Source organism: Chiloscyllium plagiosum, chromosome 25 (assembly GCF_004010195.1).
Source record: "Chiloscyllium plagiosum isolate BGI_BamShark_2017 chromosome 25, ASM401019v2, whole genome shotgun sequence".
Classification (NCBI taxonomy): domain Eukaryota; kingdom Metazoa; phylum Chordata; class Chondrichthyes; order Orectolobiformes; family Hemiscylliidae; genus Chiloscyllium; species Chiloscyllium plagiosum.
Window position 1 is genome coordinate 17,079,131 of NC_057734.1, and position 23,832 is coordinate 17,102,962.

At 39.9% G+C, this 23,832-nt stretch overlaps 1 protein-coding gene across 2 annotated transcripts in view; it reads left to right on the top strand.

The window, feature by feature from the left end:
• The window catches only part of grk3 (G protein-coupled receptor kinase 3), a 300,505-nt gene that overhangs the window by 261,770 nt on the left and 14,903 nt on the right, over positions 1-23,832 (top strand). Inside the window, exons 17-20 of one of the 2 annotated variants that reach the window (XM_043715595.1) lie at positions 3,368-3,463; positions 5,241-5,403; positions 7,004-7,140; positions 23,337-23,450. In XM_043715595.1, coding sequence (XP_043571530.1) covers positions 3,368-3,463; positions 5,241-5,403; positions 7,004-7,140; positions 23,337-23,450 — 510 coding nt within the window. The remainder of the gene's footprint in view (positions 1-3,367; positions 3,464-5,240; positions 5,404-7,003; positions 7,141-23,336; positions 23,451-23,832) is intronic. The other variant, XM_043715596.1, reaches the window with a different exon arrangement.

A 23,832-nucleotide genomic window follows, 5' to 3' on the forward strand; every position in this document is an offset into this window, starting at 1 on the left:
AATTCCAGAAGATTAGTCAAGCATGATTTCCCCTTCATAAATCCATGCTGACTCTGACCTATCCTGTTACTACTATCCAGATGTGTCGTAATTTCATCTTTTATAATAGACTCCACCACTGAGGTCAGACTAACTGGTCTATAATTTCCTACTTTCTCTCTCCCACCTTAAAAAGTGGTACAACATTAGCCACCCTCCAATCCGCGGGAACAGATCACGAATCTATCGAACTCTGGAAAATAATGACCAACGCATTGTCAAACTGGCTGCAACAACAAGCTCCATCTGAACAGTCTGGCATTTTTGTCCTTAAACGTTTCCACAAATGTCAGCGGGTTATGATCAGTGTATATGATTGTCTCAGATGCATTGATGGTGATATAAACTCTGAAATGTTGTAATGCCAACACCAAGCTGAAAATCTATTTCTCTACATTGAATATTTCTGTTGGTGAACGTTGCACTGCCTGGAAAAATGCCCGATGGGTCTTTCTATCTCCTCATCATCCTCCTGCAGGAGCATCGCACCGACACCCACATCACTGGCATCGATAGCCTCCTTGAAAGGCTTCATGTAATCCAGTGTGGCTAATTCTGGGGCAGTGGTGAACACCTTTTTTAGGCTGTCACATGCCTTTTGACAGTCCACTGTCCACTGAAACTTCTTGCTGTTTAACAATTCGGTGAGTGGAGCAGCCACACTGCTAAAGTTCGGCACAAACGTTCAGTAAAATCCATTCAATCCCAGGAACCGTAGTACTGCTTTTTTTGTCGACGGTGTGGGAAATTCCACAATTACTTTCATTTTTGTATCTCATGGGGCCATTTGTCCATGTCCAATAACATGGCTCAGGAAGGTGACTTGGGCTTTGGCAAATTCACTTTTAGCGAGGTTTACCACCAAGCCCGCCTTCCGAAGTCAATTGAACAAGTCCAATAGATGCTGTAAACATTCCTTCCACGATTGACTAAAAATCACCAGGTCATCAATATACACCACACAGTTGGGTAATTCAGCAATGACTTCATTAGTCAGTCTCTGAAATATGGCTGGAGTGCTCCAGATGGCATGACTTTGAACTGATATAGTCCATTTGGTGTCAGGAAAGCTGAAATTGCCTTTGCTGTTTCTGACAGAGGTACTTGCCATTAAATTCCCTTTTAGATTTCCTACGTGTGGAAACAGGCCCTTTGGCCCAACCAGTCTTCCACTGGCTTTTCAACTAGAGTAGGCACCACGCCTACTGGTAAGTCAACTATATTATTGACAAGGACAAATTGTATTCCTGGAGCTGAGAGTTTGTCCAGTACTCCTACCAAAAATTCTCCACTCATCTCTGAATTCTCTAGCCTCACTTTACATAATTGAGCACTTTTTGTCTCACCATGAATTTCTGTTCCAGTACTTTTTCTGGCAGTAGTCCCTCAGAAGTACATATCTCCTCATCCTTCAGCATTACAGACTGAGAGGATCCTGTGTCCCTTAATATTGTAACCTCCTTACCTACTGCTCCCGTGAATAAACTTTACCCTTGCATATATATATTTTTAAGCAGATCTGTTACTTCCTCCTTAACCCATCTCTGATCATCTTGTACACTCTGAGGCAGTTGTCTAACTTCCCTTGTGCCTTTTGTTACTAGTCCAACATAAGGTTTGCCTGGTTTTCCTACAACTGGCTTTTCCTAGGCCATCAAAACTCTGATTTCATGTGGCCCACTTTATTACAATGAAAATGCTGGAGCTTTGTAACTTTTGTCCCCTTAAGGGTTTTTTTTTACCCTGTGGTAAGTTATCCTTATGATCTTCACTGAGATCTAATTTTCCCTTTCCACGTGAGGATTTCTCTTTGCCCCAATTTCTATCCCTCATGGACTGAAATGGATTCTGGAAGCCAAACTGTGTTTTATGAACCAGCTCAGAATCATCAGCCACTTCAGCTGCTAACCTTGCTGTTTTAACTCTCTGCTCTTCCACATGAGTTCGCATTACTTCAAACAGTGAATTTTTGAATTCCTCCAAAATAATTACCACCCTAAGGGCATCATAGGTTTGCTCGATTTTTAAAGCTCTTCGGAAAAAAGGACGAGCTTTGTGACAGACATGTGCAAGGAAGCTTGTCATGAAGGTGACAATTATTCAGTTAGCTTTACATAAAGAATCAGGCCAATGCCTTAATCGAAAAGCAGCCCAGTATTAGCTGATTGAACTTCAGTGCTACTACAACACAGACTTGAGAGTACTTAAGCCTTGACTCTGTAAATGTACATTCAAACTTGTTGAACTTGGCTAAGTAAAATACTGTATCTTCTTGCATGGTAAGAGCACGGTGGCACAGTGGTTAGCATTGCTGCCTCATAGCGCCAGAGATCCGGGTTCAATTCCCGCCTCCGGCGACTGACTGTGTGGAGTTTGCACGTTCTCCCCGTGTCTGCGTGGGTTTCCTCCGGGTGCTCCGGTTTCCTCCCACAGTCTAAAGATGTGCAGGTCAGGTGAATTGGCCATGCTAAATTGCCCGTAGTGTTAGGTAAGGGGTAAATGTAGGGGTATGGGTGGGTTGCGCTTCGGCGGGTCGGTGTGGACTTGTTGGGCCGAAGGGCCTGTTTCTACACTGTAAGTAATCTAATCTAATCTAATCACACATGCTGTTTGGAATAGATAGAATTCCTGCAGGTGATTGTGGATTGTTTTGAAAGCTGTCAGATATGGTGATATATCTCCAGTCACCCAAATGATTTTAAAAAAGCAGTTATCAATTTTGTCCAAAAAACTGCACTGAAGTTTCTTATGCACTGTTGCATCAATTCCTTTGCGATCAACCACAACACATTTTCGATGTATTTTGTTCCATTAATAATTCACATTGCAGCAACGGTTACATACAGATGTTCCCGATACTTCAGCAGCACCCCTTAACCCTATCCTCAAACAAATGATCCCAATTTGCAACAAAAGCATTTACGGCCTTTGTGGGTGAAATTGTACAATAAAGGGAAGACTTCCTGAGCGCATATATGACTTTGCTGCATGTAGCCCAATTATGCCAAATGAAAATTGATGAGACTGTCTTAAACTAATTTCATTAAAATCCATTCCACAACAGAGCAAAGAGAGCTGTAACTCCCAAGTAAGATTCACCCAGTTGGAGATATGAAAGGATTATATTCTAACTAGATAAGACTTTGAATCCAATTTGGAGCTGTGAACTTTATTTTTCAAAGTTCCTTACCACTAAAAATTATTTTACCAGGCAAAATATTTAATGGTATCAAATGTCATGGGACCACACTGTGGTTCTGATTGTGGTACATCTGGTACAGTGCAATGTTAAAATAACTTCCACCTTGTTTTTTTTTAATGTTTCAAGTATCCACCTCCACTCATTCCCCCTCGGGGAGAAGTAAATGCAGCTGATGCATTTGACATTGGATCATTTGATGAAGAAGACACAAAAGGCATCAAGGTACTGTCTGAGTATTCTTGATTTATACTTTCCTCTGAATGTTGTGCTAGTAATCTGTGAATATCTTAAAATAGAAATTACTAATGGAACAAATGACACTCCAATAATAAGCAAGGGTGAGTGGCATAAAATAAATTCCTGAAGAAAACTAGCAAGTCAGGCAAGACCTTGAGGGAGAGAAGCACTGTTAATGCATTAGATATTCCAGTGTTGCCACTGTAATTTCATTCACTAGTTCAAGTATTAATGGCAATGGCATAATAAGCAATACCAGTAGCTTCCTGTAGCCAGAATGAGCTCATGGCATGCATGTGCTAGTGAGTTCTGATTGGTCCTATGAAACTACCTAGTTCTGGTGACACCAGTATATCCAGGATGCTCTGGTCCATCTGCTCATTCTCCTAAATCAATTGTGCCTGTGCAGCTAATGCATACTAGTAACACCTAAGTAACTAGTCAAAGCCTTAACAATGCTGGTATTTTGTATCATATGTGGATTCTAGATATTTTCTAATCAACCTGATCAGAGATGTTATTAGACACCTCTAGAGCAGGTGGAACTTGAATCAAAAGCTCCTAGCACAAAGGTAGGAACAGTAACACTATTCCACAAGAGTCCTATTAAAGTTGTCTCAGAGGACCACATTCTTATTAGAGAGAGAGACAGAGAGGGAGAGAGGCAACTGATATGTTTTAACCTGAAGGTCACCATGAATCAGATGAGGGGAGAGGTTGAGAAAGAGCAACCTTCGTTATAATTTCAGCTGGTCCAGGAATCGATCCCATATTGTTGGCATCTCTGCATTGCAAACCAACCATCCAGCCAAATGAGCTAACTGACCTGAGGAGCAATCTCCCAATCTGGCTTATTAGTTGTAGATATTCTCTAAACAACTGTTCATAGATGTTATGACCCACCTCTGGAGGAGGTGTGACTTGAACCTGGGTTTCCTGGCTCAGACATAGGAACAGTTTGCCTGTAGCACCAGAGCCCTCAGACTATGAATTGTCTACATGCATATAATGAGTAAATGCTGGTGACAGCTGTGAAGCTATATAATTCATTAGAATAGACAGGTTACTCTTAAATTGTGACTGGTCTTTGTTTGACTGCAACATTCAAAATACCATGGTTTTGTCCAATTATTTCTTTACCTCTGAATTCCAATTTAATTTCTGATACAAAAGATTCTCGAGTTTTGGATACCTCAGAGCTTGAAGAATATCTGAAATTGTAAATTTAAAATGCCGATTAGTCTGGCATTTTAGTATTCATAATATAAACACAAATGCTAAAAAATTTTGATTTTGAAAGGACATACTTTCAAATAGCAAAGTTTTCAAAGGAACAATGTTTGGTACGCTGAACAAAGTACATTACTGTATATGAACAATATTTTCAAAGAAGTTGAAAACATCCTTACAACACAATAACCAGGCTTAAATCCCAAACATTTGTCTAAATAAAATGAGATTTATTATATTTTAATTGGTTTCAGAATGCTATGTTGATCATTTATTTTCTATTTCTTTTTCCCTTTCCACTTTTGTTTCCCTCTTCCTTCTGTCCTTTGACTTTCACCCCTTTTCAATTTGGTCATCCTGCATGCTTTCTGTTTCGTTTTCTTGTTGCCCCCATTTATACTTTCTCTGTGCTATCTGTCGTGCTTTCTATCCCTGTCATTTGCTCTTCATTTCTTGCACTCTGTACCATGTCTATTTCTTCCCTGACTCTCCAAATCTGTCTTTTCATCTCTTTGATTTTTTTTCCATACAGCTGTTGGATAGTGACCAAGAACTGTATAAGAATTTCCCTTTGGTGATATCGGAACGTTGGCAACAAGAAGTGGCAGAAACTGTGTACGATGCAGTCAATGCTGACACTGACAAAAACGAGGTTAGGAAGCGAGCAAAGAATAAGACGCTTGGACATGAGGAAGGTAGGAAAGTTCATTGATAAGGTAACTGCTTTGTGGATCATTAACTGTCATCCTGAACTAAAACCCAAAAATACTTCCAAATACCCAGCGTGACAGTTGATGCTGAAAAAGCAACAGATACTAACTGATCTGTATTTGGAGTATCTTCATTTATAGTTGTCTTTTTTTCTGGTCTTCTTACATGCTACCAATCTCCTGCCAAAAAGGTCAAAATTGCACATCGTTGAATGCTTTAAAATAATTTTTTATCTGCTATTTTAACCCAGGAATATGCCCCTACCCCTACCCCTACCCCTACATTTACCCCTTACCTAACACTACGGACAATTTAGCATGGCCAATTCACCACATCGTTGAATGCTTTAAAATAATTTTTTATCTGCTATTTTAACCCAGGAATATGTGTCAGCCAATCAGTCTCTTGAGCCTGTTTCACGATTCAGTTGGATTGTAGCTAACCTGAATCTAAACTCCATCAGCCATTGAAGACTTTGTACAACAAAACATATATCAGTCTCAGTTTTGAAATTTTCAGTTGACTTTACTTAAAACTTTATGGGGTAAAGAATCTTTTACTTCCACTAATCCTTTCATGAAGAAGTGTTTTTTGACATCATCATTTTAAGGTTACATGCACTTGTTCTGGACTTACAGACCAGTCAGAGCAATTTGTCTCTACTTACAACATCCAATCCTTTAACTAACTTATTCATTCTTCAGTTAGCTCAGCTCTTAATCTTTCAGACTCAAAGAAAAGCTTGCCTAGTGTATGAAACCTGCCCATATAATGTTTTATCCACTATATTTCTCTGAATCTGTGCTATATCCCTTCAAAGCCTTGGTATCTAGAATTTGATGCAGTACTTAAGATTGTGTCTGATCAGATTACTGTGCAGTGGCTGTATACAGTAGTTTCCAACCCTTTGTATTCAATTAAAATTCAAATGCTCAGTGTAATGGACTAGGATGTGGCATGTACAGTTCAGGATTCTGTTCCTATCTGCGTCAAGTAGGGGCTAAGGATTGGCCACGAATGCAGAAAGGAAGAGTGGCAAGAGGCTTTGCCTGAATAATATCTTATACCATTTGTCTACATGCTAAAGATGACTTTAACATCTCTACCCACTGGTATACAAGCATGCTTACAAGCAAGCTGAAAGAACTAAAAATAAATTACATCAAAAAATTAAAAATGGATGCTTGGTGGCTCAGTGGTTAGCACTGCTGCCTCACAGGGACCTGAGTTTGATTCCACCCTCAGATGACTGTCTGTGTGGAGTATGCACATTCGGCCCTTGTCTGCATAGGTTTCCTTCAGGTTCTCTGGATTCCTCCCACAGTCCAAAAATGTACAGGTTAAGTGTAATTAAGCTTTGCTGAATTATCCTATAAATGAATGATAGTTAGGTGGATTAGCTATAGCAAATGCAGGGTTACGGGGATTGTGAGCTGGGTCTGGGTCGGATGTTGTTTAGAGGGTTGGTGCAGACCTGATTGGGTGAAAGGCCGCTTTCCATACTATAAGGATTCTATGAAAATCAATTTCTTTATCCTCATTCTGAGGACCTAGACTAATATCATATTTTAATATAATATACAGATTATGCCCTCGGAAAAGACTGCATCATGCATGGTTATATGCTGAAACTAGGAAACCCTTTCCTGACCCAATGGCAACGTCGTTATTTCTACCTCTTTCCAAATCGGCTAGAGTGGAAAGGAGAGGGCGAGTCACGGGTAAGCAATGTTAGACTGACTGAAGCGAGGAGGTTGTTCTGAGAGTATGTGTATCACTGTCCAAGTATCATCAGGAAAGTGAAAGTTAATGTATTTTACTCAACGTCTTTAAGCATTGAGTGTATAGGGCATGCAAGATAAAAATACTTTAGGGTGGATTAACTATAGTGAATTACTGTTTATCTAGCATGTGAATTTTTATTAAACATAATGTGCCAGGAGAGTTAAAATGAGAAATCTATCATAATATCCCATGAATGGATTCACTTGAAAACAGAAATAATAAAGCCCTCAAGTGAATGATAGTCATTGCCATACATTGGTTATCCATCATGTTCTGCAGCTCATTATTATCTATGATGTATCATGTGATGTGATTAGGAACTTAAATTAAAATGCTGAAAACATAATGGAACCTTTAAATGAGAGCTATCTAGAAAGCTTTCAGTTTCAGCACAAGCTGGCCATTCAGCGAGCAAAAAGAAAAAATACCATAGAAGAGTCTTTGACTTTGATTGTGACTTCTCTGGATAAATTCTAAAAACAGATTTGTCGCGCTGATCTCATCACACGTCATACAATGGTAAAAGATGCTTCTTCATTCACATGTCTCATTTAATTGTCCACTGCTCAGATTCACATTTTTCTAGGTATTGTGTTAAAGAGATCCTAACTTAAAATGTTAAGAAGTTATGAAATTAACCTGGTTCACCAAAGAATTTCGCAATTTTTTTAAATAAAGAAAACCTAGCTAACTCCTTTTCACATGGTGCAATGAAGATTGCATCCAACATTGGGGAATAGTGAGAGAGAGGGAAATTGCAAATCCTTTGTCTCCATCTCCAAAATCTGTTCCTTTTGACTTTTTACAAAGATTATAGCATGCTGTCAATCACTCTGAAGCCTCTTGAGGCAATATTTCATTACCAAAACCAGTCAGTACAATATGTAGTGCATCCTTTATACCCCATATTTTACAGGATTTCAAGATGGTTGTGCTTGAGGAATGCTGTTCCACCTATCTTGTTCATTCATTGATCCTAAGCATCTGGTTGCTTCCTAAACATTCAAAGATTCTTGTTCCACTATTCTATTTAATAGTCTGTTCCATCTATTTTTTTTGTGGAATAAAATTAATAAATGCCCTTGTCACTGGAGGAGGAGACTCCACAAATATCCTTTCCCTTAATGATTGGAGAGCCCAGCACATTAGTGTAAAGTATAAGGCCAAAGCATTTGCAGCAATCATCAGTCAGATGTGCCAAGTGGATGATCCACCTCCTCCAGAGGTTCTCAGCACCTCATATGTCAGTACTCAGACAATTTGATTCACTCTGTGCTTTTAAGAAACAATTGGAGGCACTAGATATTGCAAAGAATATGGGTCCTGACAACATTCTGGCAATAGTACCGAAGACCTGTTCTCCAGAACTTGCCGCACTCCTAGCCAAATGTTTCCAGTTCAGCTGCAATACTGGCATCCACCTGACAATGTGGAATATTGCCCAGGTATGCCCACCAACACAAAACAGTACAAATACCACCTGGGCAATTGCTGCCCCAGAATTCTCGATCATCAGTGAAGTGATGGAAGGAGTCATCAGCAATGCCATCATCAACAATGCCATCAAGCAGCACCTGTTTACTGATGTTCAGTTTAGGTTCCACCAGAGCTACTCAACTCCTCACCGCATTTCAGTCTTGGTTCAAACGTGGCAGAGAGTTGATACCAAAGATCAGAGAGGAGGGCCTTTGATTTCAGATCTGCAATTGACCAAGTACGGCATCAAGGAGTGCCAACAAAATTGGAGTTAATAGGAATCAGGGGAAAAACTCTCCACTAGTTAGAGTCATATCTGGAATATAGGAAGATGGTTGTAGTTGTTGGAGGCCAGTTATCTTAGCTCCAGGACATCTCTGCAGGAGTTCCTCAGAGTAGTGTCCAAGGCCCAACCATCTTCAGCTGCTTCACCAATAATCTTTCCTCCATCATGAGGTCAGAAGTGAGATGTCCACTGATATCTGAACCATGTTCAAACCATTCATGATTCTTAAGATAATAAAGCAGTCCATGTCCAAATGCACCAAGATCTAGACAAATCCAGACTAGTGGCAAGTAGCATAAATGCCAAGCAATGGCCATCTCCAGTAAGAGATAATCTAACCACCGCCCATTGACATTTGATGGTGTTACCATCACTGAATCCCCCACTATCAACATCCTGTTGGTTACCATTGACCAGAAACTCAACTGGACTAGTCTTAAAAATACTGTAGCTATAGGAACAGACTAGAGGCTAGAAATACTGCAGCAAGTAACTTGCTTCATGACTCTGCAAAGCCTGTCCATCATCTACAAGGCACAAGTCATGAGTGTGATGAAGTACTCCCCACTTCCCTCAACGAGTGCAACCCAAACACAAAAAGTTTGACATCATCCAGGACAAAGCAGCTTGCTTGATTGGCACTACATCCACATGCATCCACTCCCTCCATCACTGACGCTCAGCAGCAGCAGTGTGTACTATCTACAAGGTACACTGCAGAAATTCACTAACAATCCTCAGACAACACCTTCTAAACCTACAACCACTTCCATCTAGAAAGACCAGATACACAGGAACGTTATCACCAGCAAGTTCCCCTCCAAACCATTCATCATCCTGACTTGGAAATATCGGCGTTCTTTCACTATTGCTGGGTCAAAGTCCTGGAATTCCCTCCTTAAGGTCATCATGCATCTACCGACACCGCATGGGCTGCAGTGGTTCAAGAAAGTTGCTCACCACCACCTTCTCAAGGACAGCTAGGGACAGACAGATAGATATTAGCCCAACTAGTAACACCCATGGATGAATTTTTTAAAATCTTGCCTCCTACTGATTAGAATCTCTGTCCCTTTGTCCAATTCTTGCAACTTAATTTTCCACTTTTAGCACTTTTCATATTATTGAGATCCTGCACTCTTTCTATAAAATCATCTACCAAACACTTGCTATTAAGACTGATCAGCTACTGTGCCTCCAGTCTTTCCTCATAACTCTGACCTCTAGAGACTGGAATCATCCTTTTTATACTTTGCACTGCCTCAACTCTCAAATAACCATCTACAACTCAGTGCTCAGAATTAGGCACACTGGTCGATGTATTCTAGTCATGACTTTGTCACTTATATTTGATGATTTTAGCTATGTAAAGGAAAAGAGAAAAATTTATAAAGAATCTTTCACATCCATAAGATATCTCAATGCCCGTAACAGCTAATAAATTTACTTTAAAATTCAGTGCCTGTTACTGAGACAAGTTTGACTGCCAATTAAGACACAGCCACACAAATATCATTTAGAGTGATTTAATACTGATTGAGGGAAATATTTTGATTAGAACATTAAGACAACCCCATTGCTGTTGTGGTATCTTTAAAGTTCAGGCTTATGTTTAATGTCTAAGAAAGATACCAGCACCATCAATATCATATTCGGACATTACTACTTCATTGAAGCATCAGCCTAAGTTCCATGCCCAGGATTCATAACTTCAATGAGATTTTTAGTCTACAACCTTTAAGTCAACAACCTTCTGACTCCAGTGCAAGTGCTGCCTTTAAGCAAAATTGATAATATAATTCATCAATTTGTTGACTTTTGTTAATTATTTGTTTGCATTGGTTGAACATCAAATTCACTTAGGCTCTTGGTCATTTTCACCTTCACCTTTAGCTATTTCAACACCGTTCATGCAATATATATTATGCCCATTTTTTTTCTCTGATATGCATTATCTTATATTTGTTCGTATTGAATTAGTAGGACTTGGTACACATCGCTTCTTCAAATATGTTAAGGCTCTCAGGCAGAAATCTTTCTAAAGCAATGTTAACAGCATTTGATTATTATCATTACACATAAAATCTTTTAGTTGAACCTGGTTATAGGTTCCACGCAGCATTCACCTAATATTAAAGGTTTTTGTTGTCTTTGTCTAGTATTTTCTGAATGTGCTTCATCAAACTGTCCTGCTTATGATATAATGGTCTCCTCCCATTCCTCAATCATTGCTAGTTAAGAGAGACATTAAGAATCACTAGATGTCTGCCTGGTACAGTCTTCTGACATTGACATAGTCGAAAATATGCTTTACTCTGCATCTAGTTCAGAGCTTCTTTAGGGTATCATGTGTTCTGAGATCCCTGAAAGTTGCCATCCAGTTTGATAGGGTTGTTAAGAAGGCATACAGTGTGTTAGCCTTTATTGGTAGAGAGATTGCGTTTTGGAGCCAGGAGGTCATGCTGCAGCTGTACAAAACTCTGGTGTGGCCGCAATTGGAGGATTGCGTACAGTTCTGGATGTGGAAGCTTTGGAAAGGGTTCAGAAGAGATTTACTGGGATGTTACCTGGTATAGAGGGAAGGTCTTATGAGGAAAGGCTGAGGGACTTGAAGCTGTTTTTGTTAGAACAAGATTGAGAGGTGACTTAGTTGAGACATGTAAGGTGATCAGAGGGTTAGATAGGATGGACAGTGAGAACCTTTTTCCTCAGAGGGTGATGGCTAGTATGAGGGACATTGCTTTAAATTGAGGGGTGATAGGTATAAGACAGAGGTCAGAGGTAGTTTCTTCACTGAGAGTAGTAGGGGCGTGGAATGCACTGCCTGCAACAGTAATAGACTCGCCAACTTTAAGGGATTTTAAATGGTCATTGGGTAAACATATGGATGAAAATGAATAGTGCAGGATAGATAGGCTTCAGATTGATTCTACAGGTTAGTTAAACATTGAGGGCCGAAGAGCCTGTTGTGGGATGTAATGTTCTATGTTCTAGATGCCAATGGCTGCTGTGAAGCTTGGAGTGCTTTCCAACAGCTTTAAGCCCTTCAAAATCCTGTTTTTATTTGTTGGTGGATGTGGCCTAATGGGCTGACCTCTGAGACCTAACTAGAAGGCATAGGTTTACGGTGAGAGGGGAAAGAATTAAAAGGGACCTAAAGGGCAACGTTTTCACACAGATGATGGTGTGAGGCCTAACTGGAATGCATAGGTTTAGGGTGAGAGGGGAAAGATTTAAAAGGGACCTAAAGGGCAACATTTTCATGCAAAAGATGGTGCATGTATGGAATAAATTGCCAGAGGAAGTGGTAGAGACTGATCGAATCGCAATATTTAAAAGGCATCTGGATAGGTAAATGAATAGAAAGGGTTTAGAAGGATATGGTTCAAGTGCTGGCAAATGGGACTTGATTAATTTAGGATATCTGGTTGGCATGGACGAGTTGGACCAAAGGGTCTGTTTCTGTACTGTACATCTCTATGGCTCCATGCTGGTGCAGCAAAAGAGATGTCTATCAAAAGTAGGTTTCTTTTGGAAGCCCCCATTACCTTAACCCTCCCTTCCCAACATCAGAGAAAGGGGCAGAAGGAATGGGAGGTAAAGGAGGGGAGATGGGGCATGCTGGACTCCTAATAATGCATTTCTGCTCTCTTACCCCCAATCCTGCCCTTCAAAGTTTCAACCTGATGTCACATATAAAATTTGAGGCATTAGAATAGGGTAGCATCTATAAGCACTTTGGAAAACATGGGGCGAGTTGCTTCGATACCTCTCTGGTTATTTCTGTCAGATTGTGTTGAAAGAGATTAAATTTGTAACTAACCTATTCTGACTCGCAGTTTCCAGATAGATCTGTTTCGAAGGTTCTACAATCTGCATCCGCTGTGTGACCTATAGTGTTTAACAATATAACCAAAGTGAAAATTCTGCTTCAGAGATTTAATATTCCCATCACGATTAATGCAAAAACATTCCCAGAAAAATCCAAAAGAAATCCAACATAAATTATTAACTGCAGCAGGCAAATAGCACTACCTTTATGCAATGTAATCTTTAACCTAGTCATTCCAGTAAACAGGAAGAATAAAGACACTATTGCATGATTATTGTATTCTGCCTTAGATCCAAAAGGATGTGTCAGACAAAAGGAATATGTACGTTGGAATAAAAAAGCATTGATTAAAGTACACTGCAAACTTACGTTATTATTGCGTGAGATGAAAGGTTACACCACACAAACACTTTTGTTTGTTCACTGCAGTTAATCAATTTTTTTTGGCTGTATATCTTATTGGATTTTTCCAGGGCATGTGCCCGAGGCGCTGAGGGATGTTCTGTCTGGTAAACAGACTTTATCATTGCTTGTTCGTGACCTGGTCCTGACTTATACGGTTAAGTTAGATGAAGATAGATATCTCTATCCTTAGTCTGATTTTTCACTCCCAGGGTAAATTTGCAAATAACTCAATTTAGATGTTTCAATCTATATCCACATATACGTGTTTAAGCCATTACATAAATGGTTTCATTTTTGTGATGGAAAACATCACATCTTTCCTAAGAGTGCGTAATTAAGATAATCTTGAGATTGCAAATGTCAATACCAAATCATATGTTTGATCATGCAAATATATGATGGTGATGTTTTGTTGCCATGACACTAAGCCACAATAGGAAGTTTCACTCTAAGGTACAACCTCAGGTCTGTGTGACTGAAGTTCAGCGTTTTAAGCATTTGAATTTTAATAGAGCTTCAATACAGTGAGTTGATCAGTGCTCTGTAAAGTGAGATCTAATCAAACAAGGATTTGTCATGTTATTTTCCATCTAGGATGCCTGGATTATTTATAAAAGACGTAGGCTGGTAAGAACAATGCTATCAAACTATAGCATCCACCCGGCTCTCCCATGCTATAGTTGAAATGTTATGAGTGTATTGTGGGGATGTCACGATGAGCTTTATTAGCATGAAACTAGTCTTTTTCATCGGACATCATCTCTCTGTCTCTCATTCTTCTCCTCTATTTCAAGCAACACTTTAGCAATTGCAAACTTGGTTATTCAACTTGAGGGATGCCTTTTCATGTTATACCTGTATTTTGTTTTTATTATTTCTTCATTATCACCTCAATACTCCTTTACTAGGAAGGGAGAGCAATTTCCATTGTTTCTATGATACTGCTATTTCTTCTGCATTAAGAAATTTAATTTACCACATGTCAGGCTTTCTGGAAGATTGGCTGGACAAAAGGGGCAAAAGTGCCGAGATAATTAATAGATTTGGTATAAAGCCACAGGAAGTACGCAAATTTCGAGCACAGAATCCATGTTCATTACCATCTTTCTCGTGTGAATCTCCTCTGCTGGGCCACCCTCACTGCATAAAGAATCTCCCTTGTCATCCAATATCTTTATTCCTGTTACATCTGATTGCAAAGTCCCTGCTGTAGTGGTTTCTGTGTTTATTTTAAATTTCCTTCATCTGTGTAAACCATAAGATTGCAAGTATGAAATAACTTCAGTTAGTCATGCGCAGTAGGTAACAATATTATACCAAATTCACATGATTAGGTAGGTCCAACCAAGTATTCCATAAACAATAATTGAGAACATGGTGTAATACACTATCCATAGTCTCATTATGATTTATTCAATATGATCAGTTTTCTTCAGTCTTAATGATTTTGACTGTTGGAAAAGTCATGATAATGAACATTCAATTAGCACTTAAAGGTCTTTTGTTGCAAATAATTTACGTATCTATCAACCTTATCTAATTTCTTCAAGTAACCATCTTTCATCTTGAAACACTGCAAAGAAATATCCACTTCTGTTTTCGCCATCACTGTGTACAAACAAACAATACAGAAATCATCATGCCTATCAGTGGTCTTTCACTGAACAACAATCAGGAACAGGGAGTTTCTGAATATTGAAGCTAATTGTAATGCACCCAATCAGAGATCAGTAATCTAGTGCAGATCAAGATAGATACTTTTTAATAAAATTAAGAACTGCGGTCTTTTAATAAAGAACTGCAGATGCTGAAGATCTGAAACAAACAAACAAAAATTGCAGGAGAAACTCAGCAGGTCAGGCAGCATCTGTGAAAGGAATAAAAACAATTTTGAGTCCAGTCACATTTCTTCAGAACAGAAAGCTGTTCGAAATACTGATCTGAAGAAGGATCACTAAATTTGAAACATTTACTCTGTTTTCTGTTTGTAGATTTTTTTTAAGCTTGTTCATTTATATCCACCAGTCTGCTGTGTTGCAGACAGTATCCTACACTATAAAAAAAACTGGAATTCAAATGCATTATAGAATTGTAGACTGTGGAATTGTGTCCCCTCAATAGTAAGCTATTGATAGAGTTCACAATACAGGATACAGTACATGATCTGTGGGAAACTTAATGGGCTGAATATACTTCTTACAATATGCAATTACATTTACAATTACATTTAATTACAATGAGAATTGTGTTTTCAAACCAGCTATTGCGTATCGCTGAAAAACAACAAGGAGTAGATCCCTAGACTGTGTACAGTCGGTTCACATATGACGAGATAGTTCCATTCCTGTGCATAATAGCAACACCATTTAAACTAATTGTGCCAGAATCTCATTATAGCCAGTACAGGTAAGGAAAGTTTGCATTCTACAAGTAACGGTATAAAATCTTCAATCATGTCAAAGCTAATTTGCATTGAAGAATTGAACATTATAGCAGAATCAACGTACATGGAAAAACTGCAGGATCTTGTTAAACTACACTACATTGTTTCCATACTACTTAGAAGTTTTCTAGTTTTTGGAGTATTCCCAATCAGCGATGGTCTGTCATGAGCAGAATCTTGTCCATGGCCTAGCCATTTTTGTAGCCTTGGCCACATAGCTGTTTGGGATTCTGCAAAGTGAGTCTATCCTTTACATTTCTCATCAGAGCTGGACTGAATTAAGAATAAATTGTTGATCACTGACAGTGGCATTTGCCTCCAGACCACATTACAGCCTTGATTCAAACATGTGGGTGGCAGGGTGGCTCAGTGGTTAGCACTGCTGTCTCATAGCCCAGTGACCCAGTTTGATTCAGGCCTTAAGTGAATTTCTGTATGGAGTTTGCACATTCTCCCCTTGTCTGCGTGTGTTTCCTCCCACAGACTGAAGATGTGCACGCCTAGTCAATTGGCCATGCTAAAAGTATCAGGGCCTAGGGTGGGGGAGCGGGTCTTGGTCAGATGTTTTTCAGAGGGTCAGTGCAAACTCGATGAGCCAAATGAGCTCTTTCCACACTAATGATTCTGTGGTTCTGTATACAAGGTAGGTGAATTCCGGGAGCAAGGTAAGAATGACTGTTGTTGACCTTAAAACAGCATTGGACCAAGTGTGGTATCATGGAGCCCTACTGAAATTGAAGTAATGGGAGTCATGGGGAAAACTCTCCACTGGTTAGAGTTATAGATAGCATAAAAGAAGATGATAGTAATTGCTGAAGGCCAATTATCTAAGCTCCACAGCAATATTGCAGGAGTTCTTGAAGCAGTGTTCTAGGCAGAAACATCTCCCGCTGTTTCTTAATGGTAGTTGCTGTGTCATAAAGTCAGAAATGGGGGTGTTCATGATGATTTGACACTGATCAGTACCATTCATAATGCCCCAAATACTAAAGCAGTCCATGCCCAAACACAACAAAACCTGAATAATATTCAGGCTTGGGCTGATAATTGGTAAGTAGTATTCATGCCATACAAATTCCAAGTAATGCTCATCTCTACCATGACAGAATCTGATCATCTCCACTTTATATTTAACAGCATTCCCATTGCTGAATCTCTCACTATCAATACCCATGAGACTAATATTGACTACAAACATAACTGAGCCAGCTATATTAATATAATGGCTCCAACAGCAGGTCAGAAGCTGGGAATTCTACACAGCTTGTCCACCATCTGCAAGGCAGACGTCAGGAGAGTGATGGAACCCTCTCCATTTACCTAGATGAGTGCAGCTTCAGTAACACTTAAGAAGTTCAACACTAACTAGGACAAAGGCAATCCATTTGATCAGCTCCCTATCTACCACTGTAAACGTTTACACCCTCCACCCGTGATGCACAGTCAGAGCGGTCTTCTTCATCTGTAAGATACACTGTAGCAACTGTGAAAACCTCCTTTGATTGCGCCTTCCAAACCCACAACCCCTTCCACCTAGAAGAACAAGGAACAGACATATGGTACCACTATAAGGGACATGTTTCTGAAAAAGTCACAACCATCCTGGCTTGGAACTATGTTGCCATTCCTTCCCTGTCACTAGGTCTAACTCCTGAAACCTGCCGTCTAGCTGCACCCTGGATGGACTCAAAAGACGTGGACTCATCAAGGTGGCTCACCACCATCTTCTCAAGGGCAACTGGGCAATAAATGCTGTCCTAACTAGTGACATCCACAACATGAATGATTTTTAAAAAAAGGGCAATAAATGTTAAAATTGTCAGGGATCACATCCTGTGAAAAGGAAAATAAAGAATATTGGACCCAATAATTTTTGCTATATCCAGTGCTTTCAGCCATTTTGTAATTTCACATGATTTGAATAAACCTGTCTGAAGACCAATATTTGTGATGATAGGGGTTTGAGCAGGAAGAAATGATCCACTTCGCATTTCAGGCTAATGGTGTTTGCAAACTATTTGACCATGCTCTTTTCATTAATATGCTGTGCTCTGCCACTATTGAAAATAAGGATGGTCCACCTCCTCCTGTTAGATTTGTATTGTATACTGCTTATTAGCATGAACATCATTCTGTGCTACTTCTTCACCAAGTTTGTACCTCATTATTGGCTATAACTGATGTTAGTTTTGTGTGCTGTCTTACACTCCCCAGTAACATTGGATTAGTCAGCTGGCTTGATAGTAATTAATGGTAGAGCAATTGATATGCCAGGGTGTGAAGTTGTGGTGGAATACAAGTTAGCCTGTACAACCTCATAAAAGCCCAGTTTCAAACTGGTAATCATTCTGAATCTATCCCATTCAGCATGATAGTACTATAACACAGTACGGAGGATCGCCTAACATTCAAGATGGGATTCTGTTTGCATAAGCCCTGTGTCACTCGTACCAGCAATAAGATCATAAGATGTAGGAGCAGAAATGTATCTGCAAGAGATTGGTGATAATTGATTCTCTTGTTGGTTCTTGTACCAACTGCTACTTGTGGCTTAATCAGGTAGATTCAATCTTTTGAATTCAGACATTTGTCAGTAGTGGTGCTGCTAAGCAAATCATGGTCATGAGCATTTTATGTGCTTTTATTATTTTGTTGCTTCTTCCAAGTGTTAAGCATCAGAGAGGGTATCTCTTCAGAGAGTTGGTGGGGCTGTGGGCAAATGGCCTGTCTCCAACTGTAGGGATTCTATGACAAACAAAGCTTTTCACTGTACACATGACAATAAATAAATCAATCAATTAAAAACTCCATCATGCCAAACACAGATTGGTGAGGTCACAGCTAAATGGTTGCATTCTTGTATCTAACATAACCACAGTATCGCAAGAAATGTGAAATGCTTTGTGATGTTATATCACATGAATGAAAATATTTATGAAATGAAACTGTTCAATATTAAAATATCTACATGTCATTCATTACTACAGCATGCGCTACAGGTTCCCCCCGCTGCAGTCTGAAGACAGGGACTCCATATTCAATTGCAAGGAATTCATTGCCTCAATTTTCCTGGGCCTCATTTCACTGGAAGTTCCTTTGGCAAAATGTTTATTCCTCTCTCTCCCCCTAAATATCCACCTCCAACCCTTGTCTTCCCCTTGAAAACCCTCTTCCCAACCCCACACAGTGTTTCCTCCCCTCTTTTCCACTTCTACTGAACGTTCCTCCTCCTTCACAGCTCCCATCCCTGTCTTTGCATCCCTCACTCCTCTCTACATCTCTTGACACCTCCTCTGTCCCTTTTCCCAACATTGCAACTTTACTTACTCTCCAGGTTCCTGGCCTTGGTCTCCAAAACCCAACTGCGTTGCTGTCAAGCCCTAACCTTGCTCCTTGCACCCCATCCGCTGAGCTTCAGAAGGGCAGCTCCCAGCCCTCACCGCAACTTCTACTACTGTGACAGCCTCGCTGGCTCCAGCCGTGGGAGCTCTGTTCTCTGCTGCCACTATGAGCTCATCAGCAACAAAGTCGACCATGATTGGGGAGCAGCTCCTCAGATTCTGTCCATTCTCCTTCAGTTTCGGGGCCAACTTTTTTCAGGTTGTCCACATGATTGAAATTTCACAGGCATTATGATGACTTTTGGAGGAGAACCCACCTGCCTCCTGTTGTATTCTGAACATTGTTGTGGTCACTTCGTCTCACCAGCATTCATACCAGACAGCCCAATCAGAAAGGGAATGTCTACTTTGCCTTCTCTTTACATTTTCTCTTTGTTCTCCTTCACACTCATGTTCATCAACTGCTCACATTACAGCTCCTGGCATGAACTGTGCCTTCATGATCACAGTGTTTTGCTGAATACAGTACTGTAGTGTGCAATGAATCTTCCAATCTACCAAGTTCTGCAGGCCTTTTCCAAAGCTGTCCAGGCAACATAGGTGTTGGTTTAGCCAACAAAGCCCTGCTCTTGCACATTTTTTTTGTAGTGGCATGACTTTCATTGTATGCATGTTGAGCATGAGTGCATCAGGGGGCACACCAGAGTCATCAGCTATGCTGTCACTAGATAACTTTCAATGTCCATTAGTCACCCTCTGGTTTACTATGGCTGAAATACGGCTAGCACAGCAGACTGAAAAAGGGTTACAACATCATGGCTGCTGCCAGACTACCAGACATTGACCTGAGTGACTTGCTACCTCTGGACATTTGATGGAATGCAATCCCTTTGATTCTGCTATGGCCAGAATTGAGAAGCTGTGTTTGCAAAGTAATGTCACTGGCATCCTAGATCTTGGAAACATTTAATCTCAGCAAACCCAAATGCTTGTTCTGCTTCTACATTTCTGTTGTAAGAGTTTGAAATGTCACTAGTTCCCATTGAGTAGTCAATCTCAGTGACCTGCCTTACACAATAGTGAATGGCAAGCTTTGAGATGTTGCAAATATCTCCAGGTCCTGCAATGAAAGAGGGCAAAAGTGAGTACTGCAGATGCTGGAGATCAGAGTCAAGATTAGAGTGGTGCTAGAAAAGCACAGCAGGTCAGGCAGCATCCGAGGCGCAAGGAAATCAACATTTCGGGCAAAAGCTCTTCATCAGGAATGAGCCTCATTGAAAGAACCAGACCAATAAAAGGTGATGACAACTTGCAGTGAAATCCTCACCTTGCTCTAAGGTTGCATTTGCACTGGAGGGATTTCAATAAGATCATCTTCACCAAAGTGGAGAGATCTGACATGTTGTTCCTCACAGATGGGATAATTGCCTGAGAATCCTTGGTAGATATGGCTTTTTGCTTGAGAGCATTTGAAGCCCTATCTGCACCTCCCTGCTCAACATTGCCTCTCAGTTCATTCTCTCAGTTATACTGTATGCCAAGGAGAAAGTCTACTTGTGTACCAATGTCTGCAAGCAATCGTTTATGTGCATAGATCTTAAATTAATCAAAACTCTTTCATCACTTTCAACACCATTCCCTGGTCGAAATTAGCAGATGTAAACAAGTGTAGAAAGCACCGAAACGAATTTGAATCAAAGTAATATCTTGAAGTAATTAACCAACAAGTAATTGTATGTAATTGATAATCTTTTCAATAACCCTGGCTAAGGGTCCTTCCTGCTTCTGAATGTCTGCATTTCTGAAAAGTTAAGAGGTGGAATAAAACAAGTCTTGAGCTTTTCGAGGTAAATGTTGTTTGATCGTTTTACTGACTGTCAGTTACTATAACATACAAGTTTTGAAATTCTTTGGAAACCTGGCTAGTAAACTTAATAGAATAGTGTATTTGGCAAATAGGTTACAAATTAGAAAACCTTGGCAGTATTTGTGGATTTTTCGACTGCTTGGTTTTCTTTCCATATAATTTTTCCAGTCACATGCTTCGGTCACAAAGAGAGCAGACAATCATTGATGTTCCTGCAGCTGGAATCCGTGTTCTCTTGATGAGCTTTTTACTTCCTCCTTCCAGTTAATCATACTCTGAATGAGGGCAATTTAAAAAGGAAAATTTATTTAAAGATGTTTTTGCAACTTTGTTGAATTTTTGATTTCAGGGAACTTTTTTCATCATTTGGAAATGCAGTCATCGAGTAACAATACCTTCTGTATTTGTGTTGACTTATGGGATATTTGGATACTCAGAGAAGCAAAATTAGAAGAATGAATCAATGTCCCCAATTGTCATTGGCACTTCATTAAAAACTTGAAGCCACAGCTCAAGGAAAACATTATGTTCTTAAAAGCCAGATCATCTAAACTGGCACAAGACACCCAGCATAGTTTAGCAATCATACACCCATCATTTGTGCCTTCCGCCGAGAGGTAAGGTCACAGTTAGTGTATTTAAGACCATAAGAAATAGAAACAGGAGTAGGCCATTTGGCCCCTCAAGTGTGCTTTGCTATTTAATAGAATCACAGCTGATTTAATATTCCTCGTGTGCCCTTTCATGTCCTATCCCCATCGTCCTTGCTTCCCCTACTGATCAAGAATCCATCTATCTTAGCCTTAAATATACAGTAGGACTCTGTCGCCACAGCTCTCTATGGCAAGGTGTTCCAAAGAATCACAACCCTCTGAAAGGTGAAATTCCTCCTCATCTCAGTCTGAAGTTATTGCCCCATTATTCTGAAATTATGGCCTCTGGTTCTCGACTCTCCTTTGAGGGGAATCAGAGTCAGGGGTATATAGCACACTAAAAGACCGTTTGGCTCATTGAGTCTCTGCATGGGTCAAAAAAAACCACCTGACTATTCTAATTTTGTTTTTCAGCACTTGGCCTGTAGCCTTGTATGGCATGCCACTCAGCACTTACCATGTCAGGCCCCTTAAGAATGCTGCTGAAAATGTGTTGCTAGAAAAGCGCAGCAGGTCAGGCAGCATCCAAGGAACAGGAGAATCGACGTTTCGGGAATAAGCCCTTCTTCAGGAGGGCCTTATGCCCGAAACGTCGATTCTCCTGTTCCTTGGATGCTGCCTGACCTGCTGCGCTTTTCCAGCAACACATTTTCAGCTCTGATCTCCAGCATCTGCAGTCCTCACTTTCTCCCCTTAAGAATGCTATATGTTTCAATGTGATCGCCTCCCCATCTTCTAAACTCCAGTGAGTACAGTCCCAATCTGTTTAAGTTTTGCTCATAGGACAATCTGTCCACACCTGGGAACTGCCTCCATTAAAATGATACCTTTCTTTAAATAAGGGGATACCAGAACTACCCTCATACTTCAGATGTGGTCTCAACAGTACTTTGGACAGTTGCAGTAAGACTTCCCTACTCTTATACTCCAACTCCCTTGAAGTAAAGGCCAACATTCCATTAGCCTTCCTGATTACCTGCCACATTTGTGTGCTAACTTTCTGTGTTTCATGTGCAAGTACCCTAAAATACCTTTCATTGCAGTTTTTTGCAGTCTTTTCTTTATTTAAATAATACTCAGTTCTTTTGTTCTCCCTTCTAAAATAAACAATTTATTATTTTCCACTGTATTTGCACAAAGCTGAAAATTTAACCAAGGATTTCCTAGTTATTGTACAGCACTTCACATCCCAATCTCTGATTTAAATTCAGCAATCCTATTTTCCATGTTTAAATTAGTAATGTTCATTACAATAAGCTTCTTCAACTGTGGAGTCTTGCATTACAGATTCCATGTTGATTTTTCAAAGAATTCATTACTTCAGTGAGCTGAGTATTCATTTGTTGACAGGTATAAAACTATTCTCTCTCCTTTGCAGTCTCCTTCTCTCCCTCTCAGCTTCCAATCACCCCCCCTCCCCCACCTGGCCCGGTAACTGGGCATATGTCTTGGGAAATGAATAGGCTAGCAGGGCTATCCTCTGGCAACAACTGTACCTTACAGCCTTCACCATTCACAAAACATTAACGTTTCAGAATCTAGCCCATCTACAGAAAAGTTATCACCAAAGAAAAACAGAGCTTCATCATTAAATTTGCCTCTTCATCAAACATCCCTCTAACTTCGTGCATCTGATAACATATAGCCAGAAGTGATATTAACTATGAACCTCTCTTTCTAAGATGGCTTATCCCAAAGCTAGGATGCTATAACTTAGAGTGAAATTCTAGCAGAGAACCAAATGCAGTCCATAGCAAAATCAACTTATGCAAGCATTTCAGGTCCATCTTTGAATGAATTTAACTTTTTTTAAAATTTTGTTAATCTAGCAAAGCCTGTTAACGATGGAGCAGATAGTGTCGGTGGAAGAGACTCAGATTAAAGATAAGAAATGTATCCTCCTGCGGATTAAAGGAGGAAAGCAATTTGTGCTGCAGTGTGAGGTGAGTGGTTCCTGCAAGGTAGGGAAGTGCGTCTGCTCTGTCTCATCAAACTTCATTTTGAATGGCATTGATGCAGTCATAAGGAAGAACTATACGACAGTTATACCCTTCTCACTACCTATTAGTCTTTGTTTTAGCTCACTTTTGTTCAAGAAAAGGATTGAATTATTGTAGCTCAAATCATTAAGATCCTTACAATGATTTTTCAATAATTCAGTAACATGTCAGCCATTCTTTTTCTATTCACAAAGTATTCTTGTTTCAAAGTGATAAAGAATTCCTCTTCTGAAGCGAGTGAAATTCAGTCATGGCTCCTTCTTTCATTAACGGAACATTTACTTGATGCTGCACAAGTGAAAAATCAGTCTATTTTATCACTTCT